This window comes from Sesamum indicum, linkage group LG2 (genome assembly GCF_026168435.1).
Source record: "Sesamum indicum cultivar Baizhima isolate 11 linkage group LG2, ASM2616843v1, whole genome shotgun sequence".
In the NCBI taxonomy this organism is placed as follows: Eukaryota; Viridiplantae; Streptophyta; class Magnoliopsida; order Lamiales; family Pedaliaceae; genus Sesamum; species Sesamum indicum.
This window is the reverse complement of record NC_142658.1, coordinates 4,066,600-4,088,541: the sequence shown is the minus strand read 5'-3', so window position 1 is coordinate 4,088,541 and position 21,942 is coordinate 4,066,600. Positions and strand designations below refer to the sequence as shown.

The 21,942-nt window shown below is 38.3% G+C and overlaps 5 protein-coding genes and 2 pseudogenes across 5 annotated transcripts; 4 read left to right on the top strand and 3 right to left on the bottom strand.

Moving 5' to 3' along the window:
• Positions 1-1,298: 1,298 nt before the first annotated feature.
• Positions 1,299-2,340, top strand: LOC148789122 (uncharacterized). Its single transcript, XM_088877943.1, has one exon. It carries the CDS (start codon positions 1,395-1,397, stop codon positions 2,232-2,234), a length of 840 nt encoding a protein of 279 aa, XP_088734069.1. The 5' UTR covers positions 1,299-1,394; the 3' UTR covers positions 2,235-2,340.
• A 1,467-nt stretch (positions 2,341-3,807) lies between these two features.
• Positions 3,808-5,092, bottom strand: LOC148789121 (uncharacterized). Its single transcript, XM_088877853.1, has one exon. The coding sequence runs from the start codon at positions 4,770-4,772 to the stop codon at positions 3,951-3,953; it is 822 nt and encodes a 273-aa protein (XP_088733979.1). The 5' UTR covers positions 4,773-5,092; the 3' UTR covers positions 3,808-3,950.
• A 2,587-nt stretch (positions 5,093-7,679) lies between these two features.
• LOC148789120 (uncharacterized) lies at positions 7,680-8,717 on the top strand. Its single transcript, XM_088877939.1, has one exon. The coding sequence runs from the start codon at positions 7,773-7,775 to the stop codon at positions 8,610-8,612; it is 840 nt and encodes a 279-aa protein (XP_088734065.1). The 5' UTR covers positions 7,680-7,772; the 3' UTR covers positions 8,613-8,717.
• Positions 8,718-10,185: 1,468 nt separating this feature from the next.
• On the bottom strand, positions 10,186-11,509 carry LOC148789119 (uncharacterized; annotated as a pseudogene).
• A 2,548-nt stretch (positions 11,510-14,057) lies between these two features.
• Positions 14,058-15,095, top strand: LOC148789118 (uncharacterized). The gene has a single exon (XM_088877940.1). It carries the CDS (start codon positions 14,151-14,153, stop codon positions 14,988-14,990), a length of 840 nt encoding a protein of 279 aa, XP_088734066.1. The 5' UTR covers positions 14,058-14,150; the 3' UTR covers positions 14,991-15,095.
• Positions 15,096-16,560: 1,465 nt separating this feature from the next.
• On the bottom strand, positions 16,561-17,845 carry LOC148789117 (uncharacterized). The gene has a single exon (XM_088877821.1). It carries the CDS (start codon positions 17,523-17,525, stop codon positions 16,704-16,706), a length of 822 nt encoding a protein of 273 aa, XP_088733947.1. The 5' UTR covers positions 17,526-17,845; the 3' UTR covers positions 16,561-16,703.
• A 2,608-nt stretch (positions 17,846-20,453) lies between these two features.
• On the top strand, positions 20,454-21,420 carry LOC105178953 (uncharacterized; annotated as a pseudogene).
• Positions 21,421-21,942: the final 522 nt, after the last annotated feature.

Sequence of the window (21,942 nt, the reverse complement as noted above, 5' to 3'; positions counted from 1 at the left end):
GCAGTATCACAGACTTGAGGATTGAGAAGCCAATTGCCTCAGCTTCTTTCAATGTGCATGTGATGGAGAAAATTGCTTGGAGCACTTCATGTTTTTGATAAACTTCTTGTTCATTTTATTTACTTACTCTCCTGATGTCATGAAAGCATGAATATCGTCTTCCAGCTTCCTTAAATGAGGAGTCTAGCCCTTGAACAGAGTCCTTCACAACTGCCATAATATCCTTTGCAATTCCACAATAACCCAGCAGCCTTGGAGAGCCATCAAGCAACACAAGGGTCGCACTTCTGCCTTGTGCGAGGTGAAATTGTATTAAATCGTGATGCTTTCTTGCAAATTATTTGACACTATCCAAGTTTGTGCAAACACAAGAAGCTGACAAAGATGCCACATCTTCTGAGCTATTTAGCTTGATCCAATGGTCTTCGAAATCTTCACCTGCGGGATGACCATTTGATGGCAAACTGTTCGATCGAGTGTGGTGAGCCATTTTTACTCAAGAAAAGAATCGATTACGGTGATGAAGCTAAGATAGGAAGATGTTGAGCCATTCCCTAAGAACCAGAAATATATAGGATTATGAATGGAAGGGGCAGATGGAATATTGTCTACTCAAGATGTCCCTTGTTATTATAAAATAGCTCTGTAATTGCACACGATCGCATTGTCATGTTGGTATTGGACAGAAAGGCAACCAACTATTAGCATTTCATGTGTGCCAACAAACGATGCAGATAAAATGGATCTTGTAGATCTCTGTTCTGATGCTCCAGCTTTCAAGCTTCATTTACTGTAGTTTTAGGCCTTATAAAACTTCAGCACTCGTGTGCAATTATTGTTGTTCTCTGTAGAAAACAAATTTTATATGCCTTGTTAATATCAGAATTGTCGATCATGGGCTGCTTCTTTGTCTGAGATGCATTTTCTTCAGATTTTAATGGTTTTAAGCTAGTTCATTGTCTGTGGATCAGAGACATTTCATCCTTATAAAATTAAGCCCTGATTCCTCTCTTTATGACACAGTGGAAAGATGACAAATTTCAGAAGCCGATTAATGTGTGAGTTGCATTGAATGACCATTATCATTATATCGACTTCATTGCTGTCAGGATTCCTCATGCTTCATGAACAGTAGTTTAAATGTGGCAGAGATCTCTATGATTAAGATATATCTTCAACTGTTTAACAGCTGGGGAGCAAGGTGCTCGTGCACCATAATATTTATTTCAAATTTGCAGCAAAGATGAGGTATCTGAGGTGGAATAGATGCGTTTTGTTTGTCAACTATCTCCCTATATATGTAAGCAGTGGAAAGAGATGGTTTCAAGCACCCTAACCTCTTCTCAAGACTCAAATTTTCTCATTTCAGCCTAAAAGAATTATCTGAAAACAAAATGGCGAATTTGCATGTTCGATCAAACAGTTTGCCATCAAAATCTCATCCCGTAGCCACTGATGTTGAAGATCAGTTGTGCAGGTTGAGGTCCTCTGAAGGAACATCAACTTCAGCCACTTCCGTGACTGCAACCTTGGCTAGCCTCAGAGATGTGCATGAAGGTATTAATAATCTGCTACGGATGCCTTCAACCCAGCAAGTCCTCTGCCATGGAAACAGTGAAACATGGACCAATAAGTTGCTTGAAGAGTCACTTGGGCTTGTGGATCTTTGTGGATTCGCTAGAGATATTCTGAGTTTAACAAAAGGATCCGTTCAAGATCTTCAGTCCTCCATCAGGCGGAACAGAGGTGAAATTGCCACGCCAGGTGACATGAATGCTTATATGACCTCAAGAAAGAATATTAACAAAATGGTCAACAAGTTCATCAAGAATTCCAAGGTCTTCAACAAAAATCCCACAGCCTTCTCCAATGAAGACTCTGACCTCAAGGCCATTGTGACAATGCTAAAAGAGACAGAGGCTTTTGATGTCTCAGTCCTGAAGTCTGTCCTGATACTTGTGTCTGGGGAGAGGGGAAGCTCAAAGAAAAGAAGTTGGTCATTGCTTTCCAAGTTCACACGAACCAACCGTGTACACTCTGAGGTAGAACAAGAGCGTGGCGCTGATTACTTGTGCTCATTGGACCTCCAGAAGTCAGGGAAAGATTTGCAAAATGTCTTGGAGCTGTTGAAAGCATCAGAAATGGCTATCCAGGAACTTGAAGAGGAACTCGAAGCATTTTTCAGGAGTTTAGTGAAAACTAGAGTTTCCCTTCTTAATGCCATTAACCACTAGACACTCATTTCGATCATGCCACACAATCAATTGTAAATATGTCCATGGCTACCACAATTATTATAAAAAGCAGATATTCAAATCTTTATCTGTTTCTTTTCATCTATTTATCTGTTGACTTTTTCATTTTAGTACTCAATATTGGGCAAGTTTGAGATTTCTTTTTCCGCTTGCTATTCCAAGACATTCATGGAGATTCATATTTTCAATGAGATCAATAATAGTGTTTATCAATGATCTAATCCCGTAGTAAAGGCTGAAACTTTGGCTTCAGCTTCATTTTACTGGAAATCTTCTGGCCATAAAATTGATTCCCACTCGTCAAAAATGTTTGACTACCTTTCAACCATAAAGTATAATCCCTTTCTCTTCCCCTCGATTTACTCATGGTCTCGGACAGAAGAATTCCTTAATAAGTAATGATTCATCCAGCTTTCCTGTCAATTTTTCTTCTTAAACAGAATAACTCTTTTCCTGATCTGATGACAGGCAATTTCCTAACTCAACGAGGATCAATTCCATTTCAGAACCTTTATATGACAGAAATTGTCAGGAAATGACCTTAAGACGATCAACTATTACCTTAGTTACAATTCAGCAATAAAGATATGAAACATCAGTAACTAATAAGTATCTGGAACAATCTGGCCTAACTGATCATATATCTAATGCTAAGCTGTCAAAAGTTCTCCGTGTTCGTCCTCATTGATATGAAAATTTGGATGGAAGATAACAATTTTCAACTTCCTAAAGGACAAAATATGTCAAGCAGGAGCAAGCGTTGATAGGAAAATGCAGCTGGAGTAACTTATATCATGAGCTAGTCAATGCGCCAATGGTTGGAAAAACCAATGATATGTCTTTCCACCCTGTTGTTGCATTTAATTTTTATTTTGTTCCATGATGAAGCAGAGTTCTTATAACAAAACCATGTGGCTGTCAAGGTTCCACTCTCTGGCCCTGTAGAGAACAATTAGTGGAGAAAACATGCAATCTTGATCAATTATCAACAAAAAAGGAAAAAGAAGAAAGAAAGGAGAAAAGAGAGTAGTGATGACAACCAAACTAGGATGTGATTCCTCTAGTTTTCCCAACTTCATGTTACAACAAAACAAACATGAAGTTTGTCTTCACCATGACATAAGCCAAGACTCTGTATATGCAATAGGCTGATTCCAAAATAAACAAAAAATGGCAAAAACAAAGTGGTGTTCTGCCAGGTGCTTCAGCATCTAATCCTCTTTTTATTTTTAGTATCTTCATGATTCATTTGGTTCGGACACTAGATCTTTAATAGAACGAAAACAATTTATTTGATTGCTAATTATTTAATATACGAGGTTCTTTATTAAGTTAAAACTGGTAGAAAACAATATAATTATTCAAATTATGATTTGAAAAATGATTATACATATGCGAAATTAGTATAACAATAAATTTATGATGATAATGAATGTTAACAAGTGAAATATGTACGATTTTTTCTAAATCTATGCGCAAAGTTTAAATTTGACAGTCCGGATTACACGCTCCATGCATTACAATTTGAAACTGAAGCTCTTGCTAGTACACAAAAAATCAATAAATTTAGTTAGACGGATAGATTCATCGAATTTATGTTGATGATTTGTATATAGAACTGTATCAGTATCCATTTTTTTGATATTTACAGCAGTGTGATCAAAAACTGAAAATGTCAGCAGAACCCAAGGTGGGCTAATGGCTAAGAACATTAAGAAGAGAAACTCTAGTTTGAACTAAACTCCTAAATAAGGCTTCCAATCCCTCTTCAAGTTCCTGGATGCTCATTTCTGCTGATTTCAACTGCTTCAAAGTGATATTGTCCATCCCTTTGCTGGACTTGTGGATGTTCAAGGAACACAAGTCCTCCGCACCCTTTTCTTGCTCTATCTCGGAATGTACTCGTTTGGTCTGAGCGAACTTGGAAAGCAACGACCAGCTTCTTTGCTTTGATCTTTCCTTCTCCCCGGACAAAAGGATCAATACAGACTTTAGGACTGAGAAATCAAGAGCCTCCGTTTCTTTGAGCATCATGCCTATGGCTGGGAGTGATGTAGAACTCTGGTTTGAGCTTTTCAAATTCTTGATGCACTTACTGATCATCTTGTTGATCTTCTTTCTTGAGGCCACATAAGCATTGATGTCGTCTCCTGTGGCTTTTTCACCTCTATTTCTCCTAATGGAGGATTCAAGATCCTGAATGGATTCCTTGGTTGAGCGCACCGCATCTCTTGAAAATCCACAGAGGTCCACAAGCCTTAGAGATTCCTCGAGCAACTCATTTACCCAATTTTCGCCTTCTCCCTGTGAAAGGGCTTGCTGGACTGAAGGCATCTGAATCAGATTGTTAAGGCCCTCATGCAAATCTCTGAGGCTAACCAAGTTTGCACATATAGAAGTGGTTGATGTTGATGCTGATTCTGAGGATTTTAGCCTGCACAGATGATCTTCCACAACATCCATTACTGGATGAGATTGGGATGGAAAACTGTTTGATCGAGAGTGGAAAGCAGCCATCTTTTTCTATCAAATTCAACTCTTTAGCGATCAATTTAGACTGCTGTGTATTAAGAAAGATGTTGAATTGGTTGAAGCCATCCCTCTGGTATCTGCTATATATAGGGAAGAGAGAAAAAGAAGACAAAAGGAACATATTCCACCTACATTGTCTCATCACTGCTGAGAATATAGAAATAAAAATGGTTGTGCCCGAGTGCCGTGTCTCCGGGATCTTGAACAATTGAAAACATAAAACTCAATCATAGAGTTCTCAGCCACATTATAACTGCTAATCTTGAAGCATGAGGAATCTTGACAGCCATGAAATTAATATATTCAATTGATAATTCATCTAGTTGACTCATTAATCTATGAGCCTAATCAAAAACGTTTCCTAACAGTGAGAGCTGGAAATAAAAGATCAATTTTTCAGGTTGGAAGGTTTCTGATCTTCTGACAATGATGAAAATATAAACTAACGCGCACAAGTGTATAAATAAACGTGCTCTTACAAACATTAAGATCACGGAAAATGGTGAGTTTATTCATGAATATATCCTTCATTTAAAAAAAACAAGGCTTGTGGAATCTTGACAACATAGCATTAAGAGGATAAATTACTGTGCACGCTGATGTTGTGCATTGCAGAGTTCACCACGATGGACAAAGATTGTACGTTAAAGGTGTCGACGCTTGTAAAAACGACCAGACAAATATAATTGTGTATATCGATCAACTAGTCACATTTTTGAATCCAATAAACATGGTTTTAACTAAAAAACTAAATATTACGTTAGAAATGTAAAAGCTGAACCAAAATCAGCTAAAAGTTTTGATCCATGAATTCAATCTGTTGCACCAGAAATTTGCTGACTGATTCCTTAACGCGGTACGCACGGAATGCTCCCGAATAGAAGCAGAATTCTCCAAGTTACAAGTCACCACACGTTTCCATATTGGAGTATAAGTCCTGGCAAAGTGTGACACATCAGTGTATTTGGATAGAACAGAAAGACATTTCAAGATATGGTCGAATATCCATAAACTGAATTAGTGGGGAGAGTAGTTCTTTGAAGTATCCATGTTTTGTTTATCGTTTACACAAATATACAACTCTATGCAATGTTGTCAAAAACTCAACAATGAGCACAAGCCAAAAGAGGCCCAGTGGCTGAGAGCATTAAGAAGACTCGCTTTCGTTACGGCACCGGGGGTTCCCCTAACCAAGCCACTGCCTTTGAGTCGCCAGCTCATTCTTCAACAGGCACGCTGTCACGGGCCTTTCTCCTCCCACTGCTTGAGAGCTTATGGTTTCATGTTCTATTTCACTCCCCAGCGGGAGTTCTTTTCACCCTTTCCTCACAGTACTAATTCGTTTCTTTGACTAAATTCCAGAAGAAAGATACTAGACCACCTTCTATTTCCTAAATGGCCATTTCCGATGCTTTCAATTTCTTCAGAAGATCTGGCGGAGCAACAGCATCCATACTTCCGACGGTCTTGTGGATGTTAAAAACGTTAAAGTCCTGAACTTCTTTTTCTTGATACATCTGAACACGTGCTCGTCTTGAAAGGGCATGATTTTGAACAAGTACCCAGCTTCTTGGTTTTGAGCTTACCTTCTGCAGTATCACAGACTTGAGGATTGAGAAGCCAATTGCCTCAGCTTCTTTCAATGTGCATGTGATGGAGAAAATTGCTTGGAGCACTTCATGTTTTTGATAAACTTCTTGTTCATTTTATTTACTTACTCTCCTGATGTCATGAAAGCATGAATATCGTCTTCCAGCTTCCTTAAATGAGGAGTCTAGCCCTTGAACAGAGTCCTTCACAACTGCCATAATATCCTTTGCAATTCCACAATAACCCAGCAGCCTTGGAGAGCCATCAAGCAACACAAGGGTCGCACTTCTGCCTTGTGCGAGGTGAAATTGTATTAAATCGTGATGCTTTCTTGCAAATTATTTGACACTATCCAAGTTTGTGCAAACACAAGAAGCTGACAAAGATGCCACATCTTCTGAGCTATTTAGCTTGATCCAATGGTCTTCGAAATCTTCACCTGCGGGATGACCATTTGATGGCAAACTGTTCGATCGAGTGTGGTGAGCCATTTTTACTCAAGAAAAGAATCGATTACGGTGATGAAGCTAAGATAGGAAGATGTTGAGCCATTCCCTAAGAACCAGAAATATATAGGATTATGAATGGAAGGGGCAGATGGAATATTGTCTACTCAAGATGTCCCTTGTTATTATAAAATAGCTCTGTAATTGCACACGATCGCATTGTCATGTTGGTATTGGACAGAAAGGCAACCAACTATTAGCATTTCATGTGTGCCAACAAACGATGCAGATAAAATGGATCTTGTAGATCTCTGTTCTGATGCTCCAGCTTTCAAGCTTCATTTACTGTAGTTTTAGGCCTTATAAAACTTCAGCACTCGTGTGCAATTATTGTTGTTCTCTGTAGAAAACAAATTTTATATGCCTTGTTAATATCAGAATTGTCGATCATGGGCTGCTTCTTTGTCTGAGATGCATTTTCTTCAGATTTTAATGGTTTTAAGCTAGTTCATTGTCTGTGGATCAGAGACATTTCATCCTTATAAAATTAAGCCCTGATTCCTCTCTTTATGACACAGTGGAAAGATGACAAATTTCAGAAGCCGATTAATGTGTGAGTTGCATTGAATGACCATTATCATTATATCGACTTCATTGCTGTCAGGATTCCTCATGCTTCATGAACAGTAGTTTAAATGTGGCAGAGATCTCTATGATTAAGATATATCTTCAACTGTTTAACAGCTGGGGAGCAAGGTGCTCGTGCACCATAATATTTATTTCAAATTTGCAGCAAAGATGAGGTATCTGAGGTGGAATAGATGCGTTTTGTTTGTCAACTATCTCCCTATATATGTAAGCAGTGGAAAGAGATGGTTTCAAGCACCCTAACCTCTTCTCAAGACTCAAATTTTCTCATTTCAGCCTAAAAGAATTATCTGAAAACAAAATGGCGAATTTGCATGTTCGATCAAACAGTTTGCCATCAAAATCTCATCCCGTAGCCACTGATGTTGAAGATCAGTTGTGCAGGTTGAGGTCCTCTGAAGGAACATCAACTTCAGCCACTTCCGTGACTGCAACCTTGGCTAGCCTCAGAGATGTGCATGAAGGTATTAATAATCTGCTACGGATGCCTTCAACCCAACAAGTCCTCTGCCATGGAAACAGTGAAACATGGACCAATAAGTTGCTTGAAGAGTCACTTGGGCTTGTGGATCTTTGTGGATTCGCTAGAGATATTCTGAGTTTAACAAAAGGATCCGTTCAAGATCTTCAGTCCTCCATCAGGCGGAACAGAGGTGAAATTGCCACGCCAGGTGACATGAATGCTTATATGACCTCAAGAAAGAATATTAACAAAATGGTCAACAAGTTCATCAAGAATTCCAAGGTCTTCAACAAAAATCCCACAGCCTTCTCCAATGAAGACTCTGACCTCAAGGCCATTGTGACAATGCTAAAAGAGACAGAGGCTTTTGATGTCTCAGTCCTGAAGTCTGTCCTGATACTTGTGTCTGGGGAGAGGGGAAGCTCAAAGAAAAGAAGTTGGTCATTGCTTTCCAAGTTCACACGAACCAACCGTGTACACTCTGAGGTAGAACAAGAGCGTGGCGCTGATTACTTGTGCTCATTGGACCTCCAGAAGTCAGGGAAAGATTTGCAAAATGTCTTGGAGCTGTTGAAAGCATCAGAAATGGCTATCCAGGAACTTGAAGAGGAACTCGAAGCATTTTTCAGGAGTTTAGTGAAAACTAGAGTTTCCCTTCTTAATGCCATTAACCACTAGACACTCATTTCGATCATGCCACACAATCAATTGTAAATATGTCCATGGCTACCACAATTATTATAAAAAGCAGATATTCAAATCTTTATCTGTTTCTTTTCATCTATTTATCTGTTGACTTTTTCATTTTAGTACTCAATATTGGGCAAGTTTGAGATTTCTTTTTCCGCTTGCTATTCCAAGACATTCATGGAGATTCATATTTTCAATGAGATCAATAATAGTGTTTATCAATGATCTAATCCCGTAGTAAAGGCTGAAACTTTGGCTTCAGCTTCATTTTACTGGAAATCTTCTGGCCATAAAATTGATTCCCACTCGTCAAAAATGTTTGACTACCTTTCAACCATAAAGTATAATCCCTTTCTCTTCCCCTCGATTTACTCATGGTCTCGGACAGAAGAATTCCTTAATAAGTAATGATTCATCCAGCTTTCCTGTCAATTTTTCTTCTTAAACAGAATAACTCTTTTCCTGATCTGATGACAGGCAATTTCCTAACTCAACGAGGATCAATTCCATTTCAGAACCTTTATATGACAGAAATTGTCAGGAAATGACCTTAAGACGATCAATTATTACCTTAGTTACAATTCAGCAATAAAGATATGAAACATCAGTAACTAATAAGTATCTGGAACAATCTGGCCTAACTGATCATATATCTAATGCTAAGCTGTCAAAAGTTCTCCGTGTTCGTCCTCATTGATATGAAAATTTGGATGGAAGATAACAATTTTCAACTTCCTAAAGGACAAAATATGTCAAGCAGGAGCAAGCGTTGATAGGAAAATGCAGCTGGAGTAACTTATATCATGAGCTAGTCAATGCGCCAATGGTTGGAAAAACCAATGATATGTCTTTCCACCCTGTTGTTGCATTTAATTTTTATTTTGTTCCATGATGAAGCAGAGTTCTTATAACAAAACCATGTGGCTGTCAAGGTTCCACTCTCTGGCCCTGTAGAGAACAATTAGTGGAGAAAACATGCAATCTTGATCAATTATCAACAAAAAAGGAAAAAGAAGAAAGAAAGGAGAAAAGAGAGTAGTGATGACAACCAAACTAGGATGTGATTCCTCTAGTTTTCCCAACTTCATGTTACAACAAAACAAACATGAAGTTTGTCTTCACCATGACATAAGCCAAGACTCTGTATATGCAATAGGCTGATTCCAAAATAAACAAAAAATGGCAAAAACAAAGTGGTGTTCTGCCAGGTGCTTCAGCATCTAATCCTCTTTTTATTTTTAGTATCTTCATGATTCATTTGGTTCGGACACTAGATCTTTAATAGAACGAAAACAATTTATTTGATTGCTAATTATTTAATATACGAGGTTCTTTATTAAGTTAAAACTGGTAGAAAACAATATAATTATTCAAATTATGATTTGAAAAATGATTATACATATGCGAAATTAGTATAACAATAAATTTATGATGATAATGAATGTTAACAAGTGAAATATGTACGATTTTTTCTAAATCTATGCGCAAAGTTTAAATTTGACAGTCCGGATTACACGCTCCATGCATTACAATTTGAAACTGAAGCTCTTGCTAGTACACAAAAAATCAATAAATTTAGTTAGACGGATAGATTCATCGAATTTATGTTGATGATTTGTATATAGAACTGTATCAGTATCCATTTTTTTGATATTTACAGCAGTGTGATCAAAAACTGAAAATGTCAGCAGAACCCAAGGTGGGCTAATGGCTAAGAACATTAAGAAGAGAAACTCTAGTTTGAACTAAACTCCTAAATAAGGCTTCCAATCCCTCTTCAAGTTCCTGGATGCTCATTTCTGCTGATTTCAACTGCTTCAAAGTGATATTGTCCATCCCTTTGCTGGACTTGTGGATGTTCAAGGAACACAAGTCCTCCGCACCCTTTTCTTGCTCTATCTCGGAATGTACTCATTTGGTCTGAGCGAACTTGGAAAGCAACGACCAGCTTCTTTGCTTTGATCTTTCCTTCTCCCCGGACAAAAGGATCAATACAGACTTTAGGACTGAGAAATCAAGAGCCTCCGTTTCTTTGAGCATCATGCCTATGGCTGGGAGTGATGTAGAACTCTGGTTTGAGCTTTTCAAATTCTTGATGCACTTACTGATCATCTTGTTGATCTTCTTTCTTGAGGCCACATAAGCATTGATGTCGTCTCCTGTGGCTTTTTCACCTCTATTTCTCCTAATGGAGGATTCAAGATCCTGAATGGATTCCTTGGTTGAGCGCACCGCATCTCTTGAAAATCCACAGAGGTCCACAAGCCTTAGAGATTCCTCGAGCAACTCATTTACCCAATTTTCGCCTTCTCCCTGTGAAAGGGCTTGCTGGACTGAAGGCATCTGAATCAGATTGTTAAGGCCCTCATGCAAATCTCTGAGGCTAACCAAGTTTGCACATATAGAAGTGGTTGATGTTGATGCTGATTCTGAGGATTTTAGCCTGCACAGATGATCTTCCACAACATCCATTACTGGATGAGATTGGGATGGAAAACTGTTTGATCGAGAGTGGAAAGCAGCCATCTTTTTCTATCAAATTCAACTCTTTAGCGATCAATTTAGACTGCTGTGTATTAAGAAAGATGTTGAATTGGTTGAAGCCATCCCTCTGGTATCTGCTATATATAGGGAAGAGAGAAAAAGAAGACAAAAGGAACATATTCCACCTACATTGTCTCATCACTGCTGAGAATATAGAAATAAAAATGGTTGTGCCCGAGTGCCGTGTCTCCGGGATCTTGAACAATTGAAAACATAAAACTCAATCATAGAGTTCTCAGCCACATTATAACTGCTAATCTTGAAGCATGAGGAATCTTGACAGCCATGAAATTAATATATTCAATTGATAATTCATCTAGTTGACTCATTAATCTATGAGCCTAATCAAAAACGTTTCCTAACAGTGAGAGCTGGAAATAAAAGATCAATTTTTCAGGTTGGAAGGTTTCTGATCTTCTGACAATGATGAAAATATAAACTAACGCGCACAAGTGTATAAATAAACGTGCTCTTACAAACATTAAGATCACGGAAAATGGTGAGTTTATTCATGAATATATCCTTCATTTAAAAAAAACAAGGCTTGTGGAATCTTGACAACATAGCATTAAGAGGATAAATTACTGTGCACGCTGATGTTGTGCATTGCAGAGTTCACCACGATGGACAAAGATTGTACGTTAAAGGTGTCGACGCTTGTAAAAACGACCAGACAAATATAATTGTGTATATCGATCAACTAGTCACATTTTTGAATCCAATAAACATGGTTTTAACTAAAAAACTAAATATTACGTTAGAAATGTAAAAGCTGAACCAAAATCAGCTAAAAGTTTTGATCCATGAATTCAATCTGTTGCACCAGAAATTTGCTGACTGATTCCTTAACGCGGTACGCACGGAATGCTCCCGAATAGAAGCAGAATTCTCCAAGTTACAAGTCACCACACGTTTCCATATTGGAGTATAAGTCCTGGCAAAGTGTGACACATCAGTGTATTTGGATAGAACAGAAAGACATTTCAAGATATGGTCGAATATCCATAAACTGAATTAGTGGGGAGAGTAGTTCTTTGAAGTATCCATGTTTTGTTTATCGTTTACACAAATATACAACTCTATGCAATGTTGTCAAAAACTCAACAATGAGCACAAGCCAAAAGAGGCCCAGTGGCTGAGAGCATTAAGAAGACTCGCTTTCGTTACGGCACCGGGGGTTCCCCTAACCAAGCCACTGCCTTTGAGTCGCCAGCTCATTCTTCAACAGGCACGCTGTCACGGGCCTTTCTCCTCCCACTGCTTGAGAGCTTATGGTTTCATGTTCTATTTCACTCCCCAGCGGGAGTTCTTTTCACCCTTTCCTCACAGTACTAATTCGTTTCTTTGACTAAATTCCAGAAGAAAGATACTAGACCACCTTCTATTTCCTAAATGGCCATTTCCGATGCTTTCAATTTCTTCAGAAGATCTGGCGGAGCAACAGCATCCATACTTCCGACGGTCTTGTGGATGTTAAAAACGTTAAAGTCCTGAACTTCTTTTTCTTGATACATCTGAACACGTGCTCGTCTTGAAAGGGCATGATTTTGAACAAGTACCCAGCTTCTTGGTTTTGAGCTTACCTTCTGCAGTATCACAGACTTGAGGATTGAGAAGCCAATTGCCTCAGCTTCTTTCAATGTGCATGTGATGGAGAAAATTGCTTGGAGCACTTCATGTTTTTGATAAACTTCTTGTTCATTTTATTTACTTACTCTCCTGATGTCATGAAAGCATGAATATCGTCTTCCAGCTTCCTTAAATGAGGAGTCTAGCCCTTGAACAGAGTCCTTCACAACTGCCATAATATCCTTTGCAATTCCACAATAACCCAGCAGCCTTGGAGAGCCATCAAGCAACACAAGGGTCGCACTTCTGCCTTGTGCGAGGTGAAATTGTATTAAATCGTGATGCTTTCTTGCAAATTATTTGACACTATCCAAGTTTGTGCAAACACAAGAAGCTGACAAAGATGCCACATCTTCTGAGCTATTTAGCTTGATCCAATGGTCTTCGAAATCTTCACCTGCGGGATGACCATTTGATGGCAAACTGTTCGATCGAGTGTGGTGAGCCATTTTTACTCAAGAAAAGAATCGATTACGGTGATGAAGCTAAGATAGGAAGATGTTGAGCCATTCCCTAAGAACCAGAAATATATAGGATTATGAATGGAAGGGGCAGATGGAATATTGTCTACTCAAGATGTCCCTTGTTATTATAAAATAGCTCTGTAATTGCACACGATCGCATTGTCATGTTGGTATTGGACAGAAAGGCAACCAACTATTAGCATTTCATGTGTGCCAACAAACGATGCAGATAAAATGGATCTTGTAGATCTCTGTTCTGATGCTCCAGCTTTCAAGCTTCATTTACTGTAGTTTTAGGCCTTATAAAACTTCAGCACTCGTGTGCAATTATTGTTGTTCTCTGTAGAAAACAAATTTTATATGCCTTGTTAATATCAGAATTGTCGATCATGGGCTGCTTCTTTGTCTGAGATGCATTTTCTTCAGATTTTAATGGTTTTAAGCTAGTTCATTGTCTGTGGATCAGAGACATTTCATCCTTATAAAATTAAGCCCTGATTCCTCTCTTTATGACACAGTGGAAAGATGACAAATTTCAGAAGCCGATTAATGTGTGAGTTGCATTGAATGACCATTATCATTATATCGACTTCATTGCTGTCAGGATTCCTCATGCTTCATGAACAGTAGTTTAAATGTGGCAGAGATCTCTATGATTAAGATATATCTTCAACTGTTTAACAGCTGGGGAGCAAGGTGCTCGTGCACCATAATATTTATTTCAAATTTGCAGCAAAGATGAGGTATCTGAGGTGGAATAGATGCGTTTTGTTTGTCAACTATCTCCCTATATATGTAAGCAGTGGAAAGAGATGGTTTCAAGCACCCTAACCTCTTCTCAAGACTCAAATTTTCTCATTTCAGCCTAAAAGAATTATCTGAAAACAAAATGGCGAATTTGCATGTTCGATCAAACAGTTTGCCATCAAAATCTCATCCCGTAGCCACTGATGTTGAAGATCAGTTGTGCAGGTTGAGGTCCTCTGAAGGAACATCAACTTCAGCCACTTCCGTGACTGCAACCTTGGCTAGCCTCAGAGATGTGCATGAAGGTATTAATAATCTGCTACGGATGCCTTCAACCCAACAAGTCCTCTGCCATGGAAACAGTGAAACATGGACCAATAAGTTGCTTGAAGAGTCACTTGGGCTTGTGGATCTTTGTGGATTCGCTAGAGATATTCTGAGTTTAACAAAAGGATCCGTTCAAGATCTTCAGTCCTCCATCAGGCGGAACAGAGGTGAAATTGCCACGCCAGGTGACATGAATGCTTATATGACCTCAAGAAAGAATATTAACAAAATGGTCAACAAGTTCATCAAGAATTCCAAGGTCTTCAACAAAAATCCCACAGCCTTCTCCAATGAAGACTCTGACCTCAAGGCCATTGTGACAATGCTAAAAGAGACAGAGGCTTTTGATGTCTCAGTCCTGAAGTCTGTCCTGATACTTGTGTCTGGGGAGAGGGGAAGCTCAAAGAAAAGAAGTTGGTCATTGCTTTCCAAGTTCACACGAACCAACCGTGTACACTCTGAGGTAGAACAAGAGCGTGGCGCTGATTACTTGTGCTCATTGGACCTCCAGAAGTCAGGGAAAGATTTGCAAAATGTCTTGGAGCTGTTGAAAGCATCAGAAATGGCTATCCAGGAACTTGAAGAGGAACTCGAAGCATTTTTCAGGAGTTTAGTGAAAACTAGAGTTTCCCTTCTTAATGCCATTAACCACTAGACACTCATTTCGATCATGCCACACAATCAATTGTAAATATGTCCATGGCTACCACAATTATTATAAAAAGCAGATATTCAAATCTTTATCTGTTTCTTTTCATCTATTTATCTGTTGACTTTTTCATTTTAGTACTCAATATTGGGCAAGTTTGAGATTTCTTTTTCCGCTTGCTATTCCAAGACATTCATGGAGATTCATATTTTCAATGAGATCAATAATAGTGTTTATCAATGATCTAATCCCGTAGTAAAGGCTGAAACTTTGGCTTCAGCTTCATTTTACTGGAAATCTTCTGGCCATAAAATTGATTCCCACTCGTCAAAAATGTTTGACTACCTTTCAACCATAAAGTATAATCCCTTTCTCTTCCCCTCGATTTACTCATGGTCTCGGACAGAAGAATTCCTTAATAAGTAATGATTCATCCAGCTTTCCTGTCAATTTTTCTTCTTAAACAGAATAACTCTTTTCCTGATCTGATGACAGGCAATTTCCTAACTCAACGAGGATCAATTCCATTTCAGAACCTTTATATGACAGAAATTGTCAGGAAATGACCTTAAGACGATCAATTATTACCTTAGTTACAATTCAGCAATAAAGATATGAAACATCAGTAACTAATAAGTATCTGGAACAATCTGGCCTAACTGATCATATATCTAATGCTAAGCTGTCAAAAGTTCTCCGTGTTCGTCCTCATTGATATGAAAATTTGGATGGAAGATAACAATTTTCAACTTCCTAAAGGACAAAATATGTCAAGCAGGAGCAAGCGTTGATAGGAAAATGCAGCTGGAGTAACTTATATCATGAGCTAGTCAATGCGCCAATGGTTGGAAAAACCAATGATATGTCTTTCCACCCTGTTGTTGCATTTAATTTTTATTTTGTTCCATGATGAAGCAGAGTTCTTATAACAAAACCATGTGGCTGTCAAGGTTCCACTCTCTGGCCCTGTAGAGAACAATTAGTGGAGAAAACATGCAATCTTGATCAATTATCAACAAAAAAGGAAAAAGAAGAAAGAAAGGAGAAAAGAGAGTAGTGATGACAACCAAACTAGGATGTGATTCCTCTAGTTTTCCCAACTTCATGTTACAACAAAACAAACATGAAGTTTGTCTTCACCATGACATAAGCCAAGACTCTGTATATGCAATAGGCTGATTCCAAAATAAACAAAAAATGGCAAAAACAAAGTGGTGTTCTGCCAGGTGCTTCAGCATCTAATCCTCTTTTTATTTTTAGTATCTTCATGATTCATTTGGTTCGGACACTAGATCTTTAATAGAACGAAAACAATTTATTTGATTGCTATTTTAATATACGAGGTTCTTTATTAAGTTAAAACTGGTAGAAAACAATATAATTATTCAAATTATGATTTGAAAAATGATTATATATATGCGAAATTAGTATAACAATAAATTTATGATGATAATGAATGTTAACAAGTGAAATATGTACGATTTTTTCTAAATCTATGCGCAAAGTTTAAATTTGACAGTCCGGATTACACGCTCCATGCATTACAATTTGAAACTGAAGCTCTTGCTAGTACACAAAAAATCAATAAATTTAGTTAGACGGATAGATTCATCGAATTTATGTTGATGATTTGTATATAGAACTGTATCAGTATCCATTTTTTTGATATTTACAGCAGTGTGATCAAAAACTGAAAATGTCAGCAGAACCCAAGGTGGGCTAATGGCTAAGAACATTAAGAAGAGAAACTCTAGTTTGAACTAAACTCCTAAATAAGGCTTCCAATCCCTCTTCAAGTTCCTGGATGCTCATTTCTGCTGATTTCAACTGCTTCAAAGTGATATTGTCCATCCCTTTGCTGGACTTGTGGATGTTCAAGGAACACAAGTCCTCCGCACCCTTTTCTTGCTCTATCTCGGAATGTACTCGTTTGGTCTGAGCGAACTTGGAAAGCAACGACCAGCTTCTTTGCTTTGATCTTTCCTTCTCCCCGGACAAAAGGATCAATACAGACTTTAGGACTGAGAAATCAAGAGCCTCCGTTTCTTTGAGCATCATGCCTATGGCTGGGAGTGATGTAGAACTCTGGTTTGAGCTTTTCAAATTCTTGATGCACTTACTGATCATCTTGTTGATCTTCTTTCTTGAGGCCACATAAGCATTGATGTCGTCTCCTGTGGCTTTTTCACCTCTATTTCTCCTAATGGAGGATTCAAGATCCTGAATGGATTCCTTGGTTGAGCGCACCGCATCTCTTGAAAATCCACAGAGGTCCACAAGCCTTAGAGATTCCTCGAGCAACTCATTTACCCAATTTTCGCCTTCTCCCTGTGAAAGGGCTTGCTGGACTGAAGGCATCTGAATCAGATTGTTAAGGCCCTCATGCAAATCTCTGAGGCTAACCAAGTTTGCACATATAGAAGTGGTTGATGTTGATGCTGATTCTGAGGATTTTAGCCTGCACAGATGATCTTCCACAACATCCATTACTGGATGAGATTGGGATGGAAAACTGTTTGATCGAGAGTGGAAAGCAGCCATCTTTTTCTATCAAATTCAACTCTTTAGCGATCAATTTAGACTGCTGTGTATTAAGAAAGATGTTGAATTGGTTGAAGCCATCCCTCTGGTATCTGCTATATATAGGGAAGAGAGAAAAAGAAGACAAAAGGAACATATTCCACCTACATTGTCTCATCACTGCTGAGAATATAGAAATAAAAATGGTTGTGCCCGAGTGCCGTGTCTCCGGGATCTTGAACAATTGAAAACATAAAACTCAATCATAGAGTTCTCAGCCACATTATAACTGCTAATCTTGAAGCATGAGGAATCTTGACAGCCATGAAATTAATATATTCAATTGATAATTCATCTAGTTGACTCATTAATCTATGAGCCTAATCAAAAACGTTTCCTAACAGTGAGAGCTGGAAATAAAAGATCAATTTTTCAGGTTGGAAGGTTTCTGATCTTCTGACAATGATGAAAATATAAACTAACGCGCACAAGTGTATAAATAAACGTGCTCTTACAAACATTAAGATCACGGAAAATGGTGAGTTTATTCATGAATATATCCTTCATTTAAAAAAAACAAGGCTTGTGGAATCTTGACAACATAGCATTAAGAGGATAAATTACTGTGCACGCTGATGTTGTGCATTGCAGAGTTCACCACGATGGACAAAGATTGTACGTTAAAGGTGTCGACGCTTGTAAAAACGACCAGACAAATATAATTGTGTATATCGATCAACTAGTCACATTTTTTAATCCAATAAACATGGTTTTAACTAAAAAACTAAATATTACGTTAGAAATGTAAAAGCTGAACCAAAATCAGCTAAAAGTTTTGATCCATGAATTCAATCTGTTGCACCAGAAATTTGCTGACTGATTCCTTAACGCGGTACGCACGGAATGCTCCCGAATAGAAGCAGAATTCTCCAAGTTACAAGTCACCACACGTTTCCATATTGGAGTATAAGTCCTGGCAAAGTGTGACACATCAGTGTATTTGGATAGAACAGAAAGACATTTCAAGATATGGTCGAATATCCCTAAACTGAATTAGTGGGGAGAGTAGTTCTTTGAAGTATCCATGTTTTGTTTATCGTTTACACAAATATACAACTCTATGCAATGTTGTCAAAAACTCAACAATGAGCACAAGCCAAAAGAGGCCCAGTGGCTGAGAGCATTAAGAAGACTCGCTTTCGTTACGGCACCGGGGGTTCCCCTAACCAAGCCACTGCCTTTGAGTCGCCAGCTCATTCTTCAACAGGCACGCTGTCACGGGCCTTTCTCCTCCCACTGCTTGAGAGCTTATGGTTTCATGTTCTATTTCACTCCCCAGAGGGAGTTCTTTTCACCCTTTCCTCACAGTACTAATTCGTTTCTTTGACTAAATTCCAGAAGAAAGATACTAGACCACCTTCTATTTCCTAAATGGCCATTTCCGATGCTTTCAATTTCTTCAGAAGATCTGGCGGAGCAACAGCATCCATACTTCCGACGGTCTTGTGGATGTTAAAAACGTTAAAGTCCTGAACTTCTTTTTCTTGATACATCTGAACACGTGCTCGTCTTGAAAGGGCATGATTTTGAACAAGTACCCAGCTTCTTGGTTTTGAGCTTACCTTCTGCAGTATCACAGACTTGAGGATTGAGAAGCCAATTGCCTCAGCTTCTTTCAATGTGCATGTGATGGAGAAAATTGCTTGGAGCACTTCATGTTTTTGATAAACTTCTTGTTCATTTTATTTACTTACTCTCCTGATGTCATGAAAGCATGAATATCGTCTTCCAGCTTCCTTAAATGAGGAGTCTAGCCCTTGAACAGAGTCCTTCACAACTGCCATAATATCCTTTGCAATTCCACAATAACCCAGCAGCCTTGGAGAGCCATCAAGCAACACAAGGGTCGCACTTCTGCCTTGTGCGAGGTGAAATTGTATTAAATCGTGATGCTTTCTTGCAAATTATTTGACACTATCCAAGTTTGTGCAAACACAAGAAGCTGACAAAGATGCCACATCTTCTGAGCTATTTAGCTTGATCCAATGGTCTTCGAAATCTTCACCTGCGGGAAGACCATTAGATGGCAAACTGTTCGATCGAGTGTGGTGAGCCATTTTTACTCAAGAAAAGAATCGATGAAGCTAAGATAGGAAGATGTTGAGCCATTCCCTAAGAACCAGAAATATATAGGATGATGAATAAAAGGGGCAGATGGAATATTGTCTACTCAAGATGTCCCTTGTTATAATAAAATAGCTTGTAATTGCTCACGATTGCATTGTCATGTTGGTATTGGACAGAAAGGCAACCAACTATTAACATTTCATGTGTGCCAACAAATGATGCTGATAAAATGGATCTTGTAGATCTCTGTTCTGATGCTCCAGCTTTCAAGTTTCATTTACTGTAGTTTTACGCCTTATAAAACTTCAGCACTCGTGTGAAATTATTGTTTTTCTGTGTAGAAAACAAATATTATGTGCTTTGTTAATATCAGAATTGTCGATCATGAGCTTCTTCTTTGTCTGAGATGCATTTCTTCAGATTTCAATGGTTTTAAGCTAATTCATTGTCTGTGGATAAGAAACATTTCTGCCATATAAAATTAAGCTGTGCTTCCTCTCTTTATATCACAGTGGAAAGATGACATATTTCTGAACTATGTATGAGTTGCATTGAACGACCATTATCATTATATCAACTTCATGGCTGTCAAGATTCCTCATGCTTCATGAACAGCAGTTTAAATGTGGCAGAGATCTCTATGATTAAGATATACCTTCAACTGTTCAACAGCTGGGGAGCAAGGTCCTCGTGCACCATAATATTTATTTCAAATTTTGTGCAATGATGATATATCTGAGGTGAAATAGATTCCTTTTGTTTTTAACTATCTCCCTATATATAGGCCGTGCAAAGTGATGGTTTCAAGCACCCTAACCTCTTCTCAGTACTCAAAAGTTCTAATTTCAGCCTAAAAGAATTATCTGAAAAGAAAATGGCAAATTTGCATGTTCGATCAAACAGTCTGCCATCAAAATCTCATCCCATAGTAAATGATGTTGAAGATCAGTTATGCAGGTTGAGGTCCAATAAAGGGACATCAACATCAACTTCTGTGATTTCAGACTTGGCTATCCTCAGAGATTTACATGAAGGTATCAATAATTTGATTCAGATGCCGTCAACCCAACAAGCCATCTCCCACGCAAACAGTGAGAAATGGACTAATGAGTTGCTTGAAGAGTCACTTGGGCTTGTAGATCTTTGTGGTTTTGCTAGAGATGTCCTGAGTTTAACAAAGGGATCTGTTCAAGATCTTCAGTCCTCCATCAGGCGAAATCGAGGTGAAGCTGCCTTGGCAGACAACATAAATGCTTATATGACCTCAAGAAAGAAGATCAACAAAATGGTCAAGAAGTTGATCAAGAATTTCAAGAACTTGGACAAAAATTGCATAATGCTCTTAGATGAAGAGTCTGATGTTGAAGGAGACAGAGGCCTTTGGTTTCTCAGTCCTGAAGTCTATACTGATACTTTTATCTGGGGAGAAGGAAAGATCGAAGCAACAAAATTGGTCTTTCCTTTCCAAGTTCATTCGAACCAGCCGTGTAGAATATGAGAGAGATCAAGAATGTTGCTCCGAGTCCTCGCTCTCATTGGAGCTCCCCAAGTCAGGAAAAGACATGAACACTATTGATATGCAAAATGTCTTGAAGCAGCTGCAAGCATCAGAAATGACTATCCAAGAACTTGAAGAAGAACTAGAAGCATTCTTCAGGAGTTCATTGAAAACAAGAGTTTCCCTTCTTAATGCCCTTAACCACTAGGCTTTCATTTTGGTAGTGGGACACAATCAATTGTAAATATGTCTATGGCTACAGCAATTATCTATAAAAGCAATATTCAAATCTTATCCATTTCTATTCATCTTATTTTCTGTTTTCGAACTCAATATTTGATAAGATCTCCCGATCTTTTGTTTTTTCCTTTCTTTTGGCCCCTTCTAATGCCAAGACCTTTCTGGATGTTCATATTTAAGCTGAAAATTTTAGTTCCAAGAAACTAAAGGCTGGAAGTCTGGGCTCGATTCACTTAAGCTTCTCAGCCTCTGGGTTCTGGCCATAAAATTGAATTTCATCAGAAGAGAAGATGTTTGACTTCCTTTGCAGAAGAAAAAGGTCCAGAAATGAGATGCAAGACCACCCATCAAACCATATTCAACACAATATATGTACTTCATCTTTTCGAGTAGAAGATGATCTACTCATATTGGGGCATCAAGAAAACTTAATAGTTCCAGACAGAAGAATTCTTTACAAAGTAATAATTCATCCAGTTTTTCTGTCAATTTCGTCTTCTATAGACTCGGTTCCTTTATAGATGATTAACAAATTTCTAACTCAACAGGGCTCCAGTCACGTGGCAGAACTTC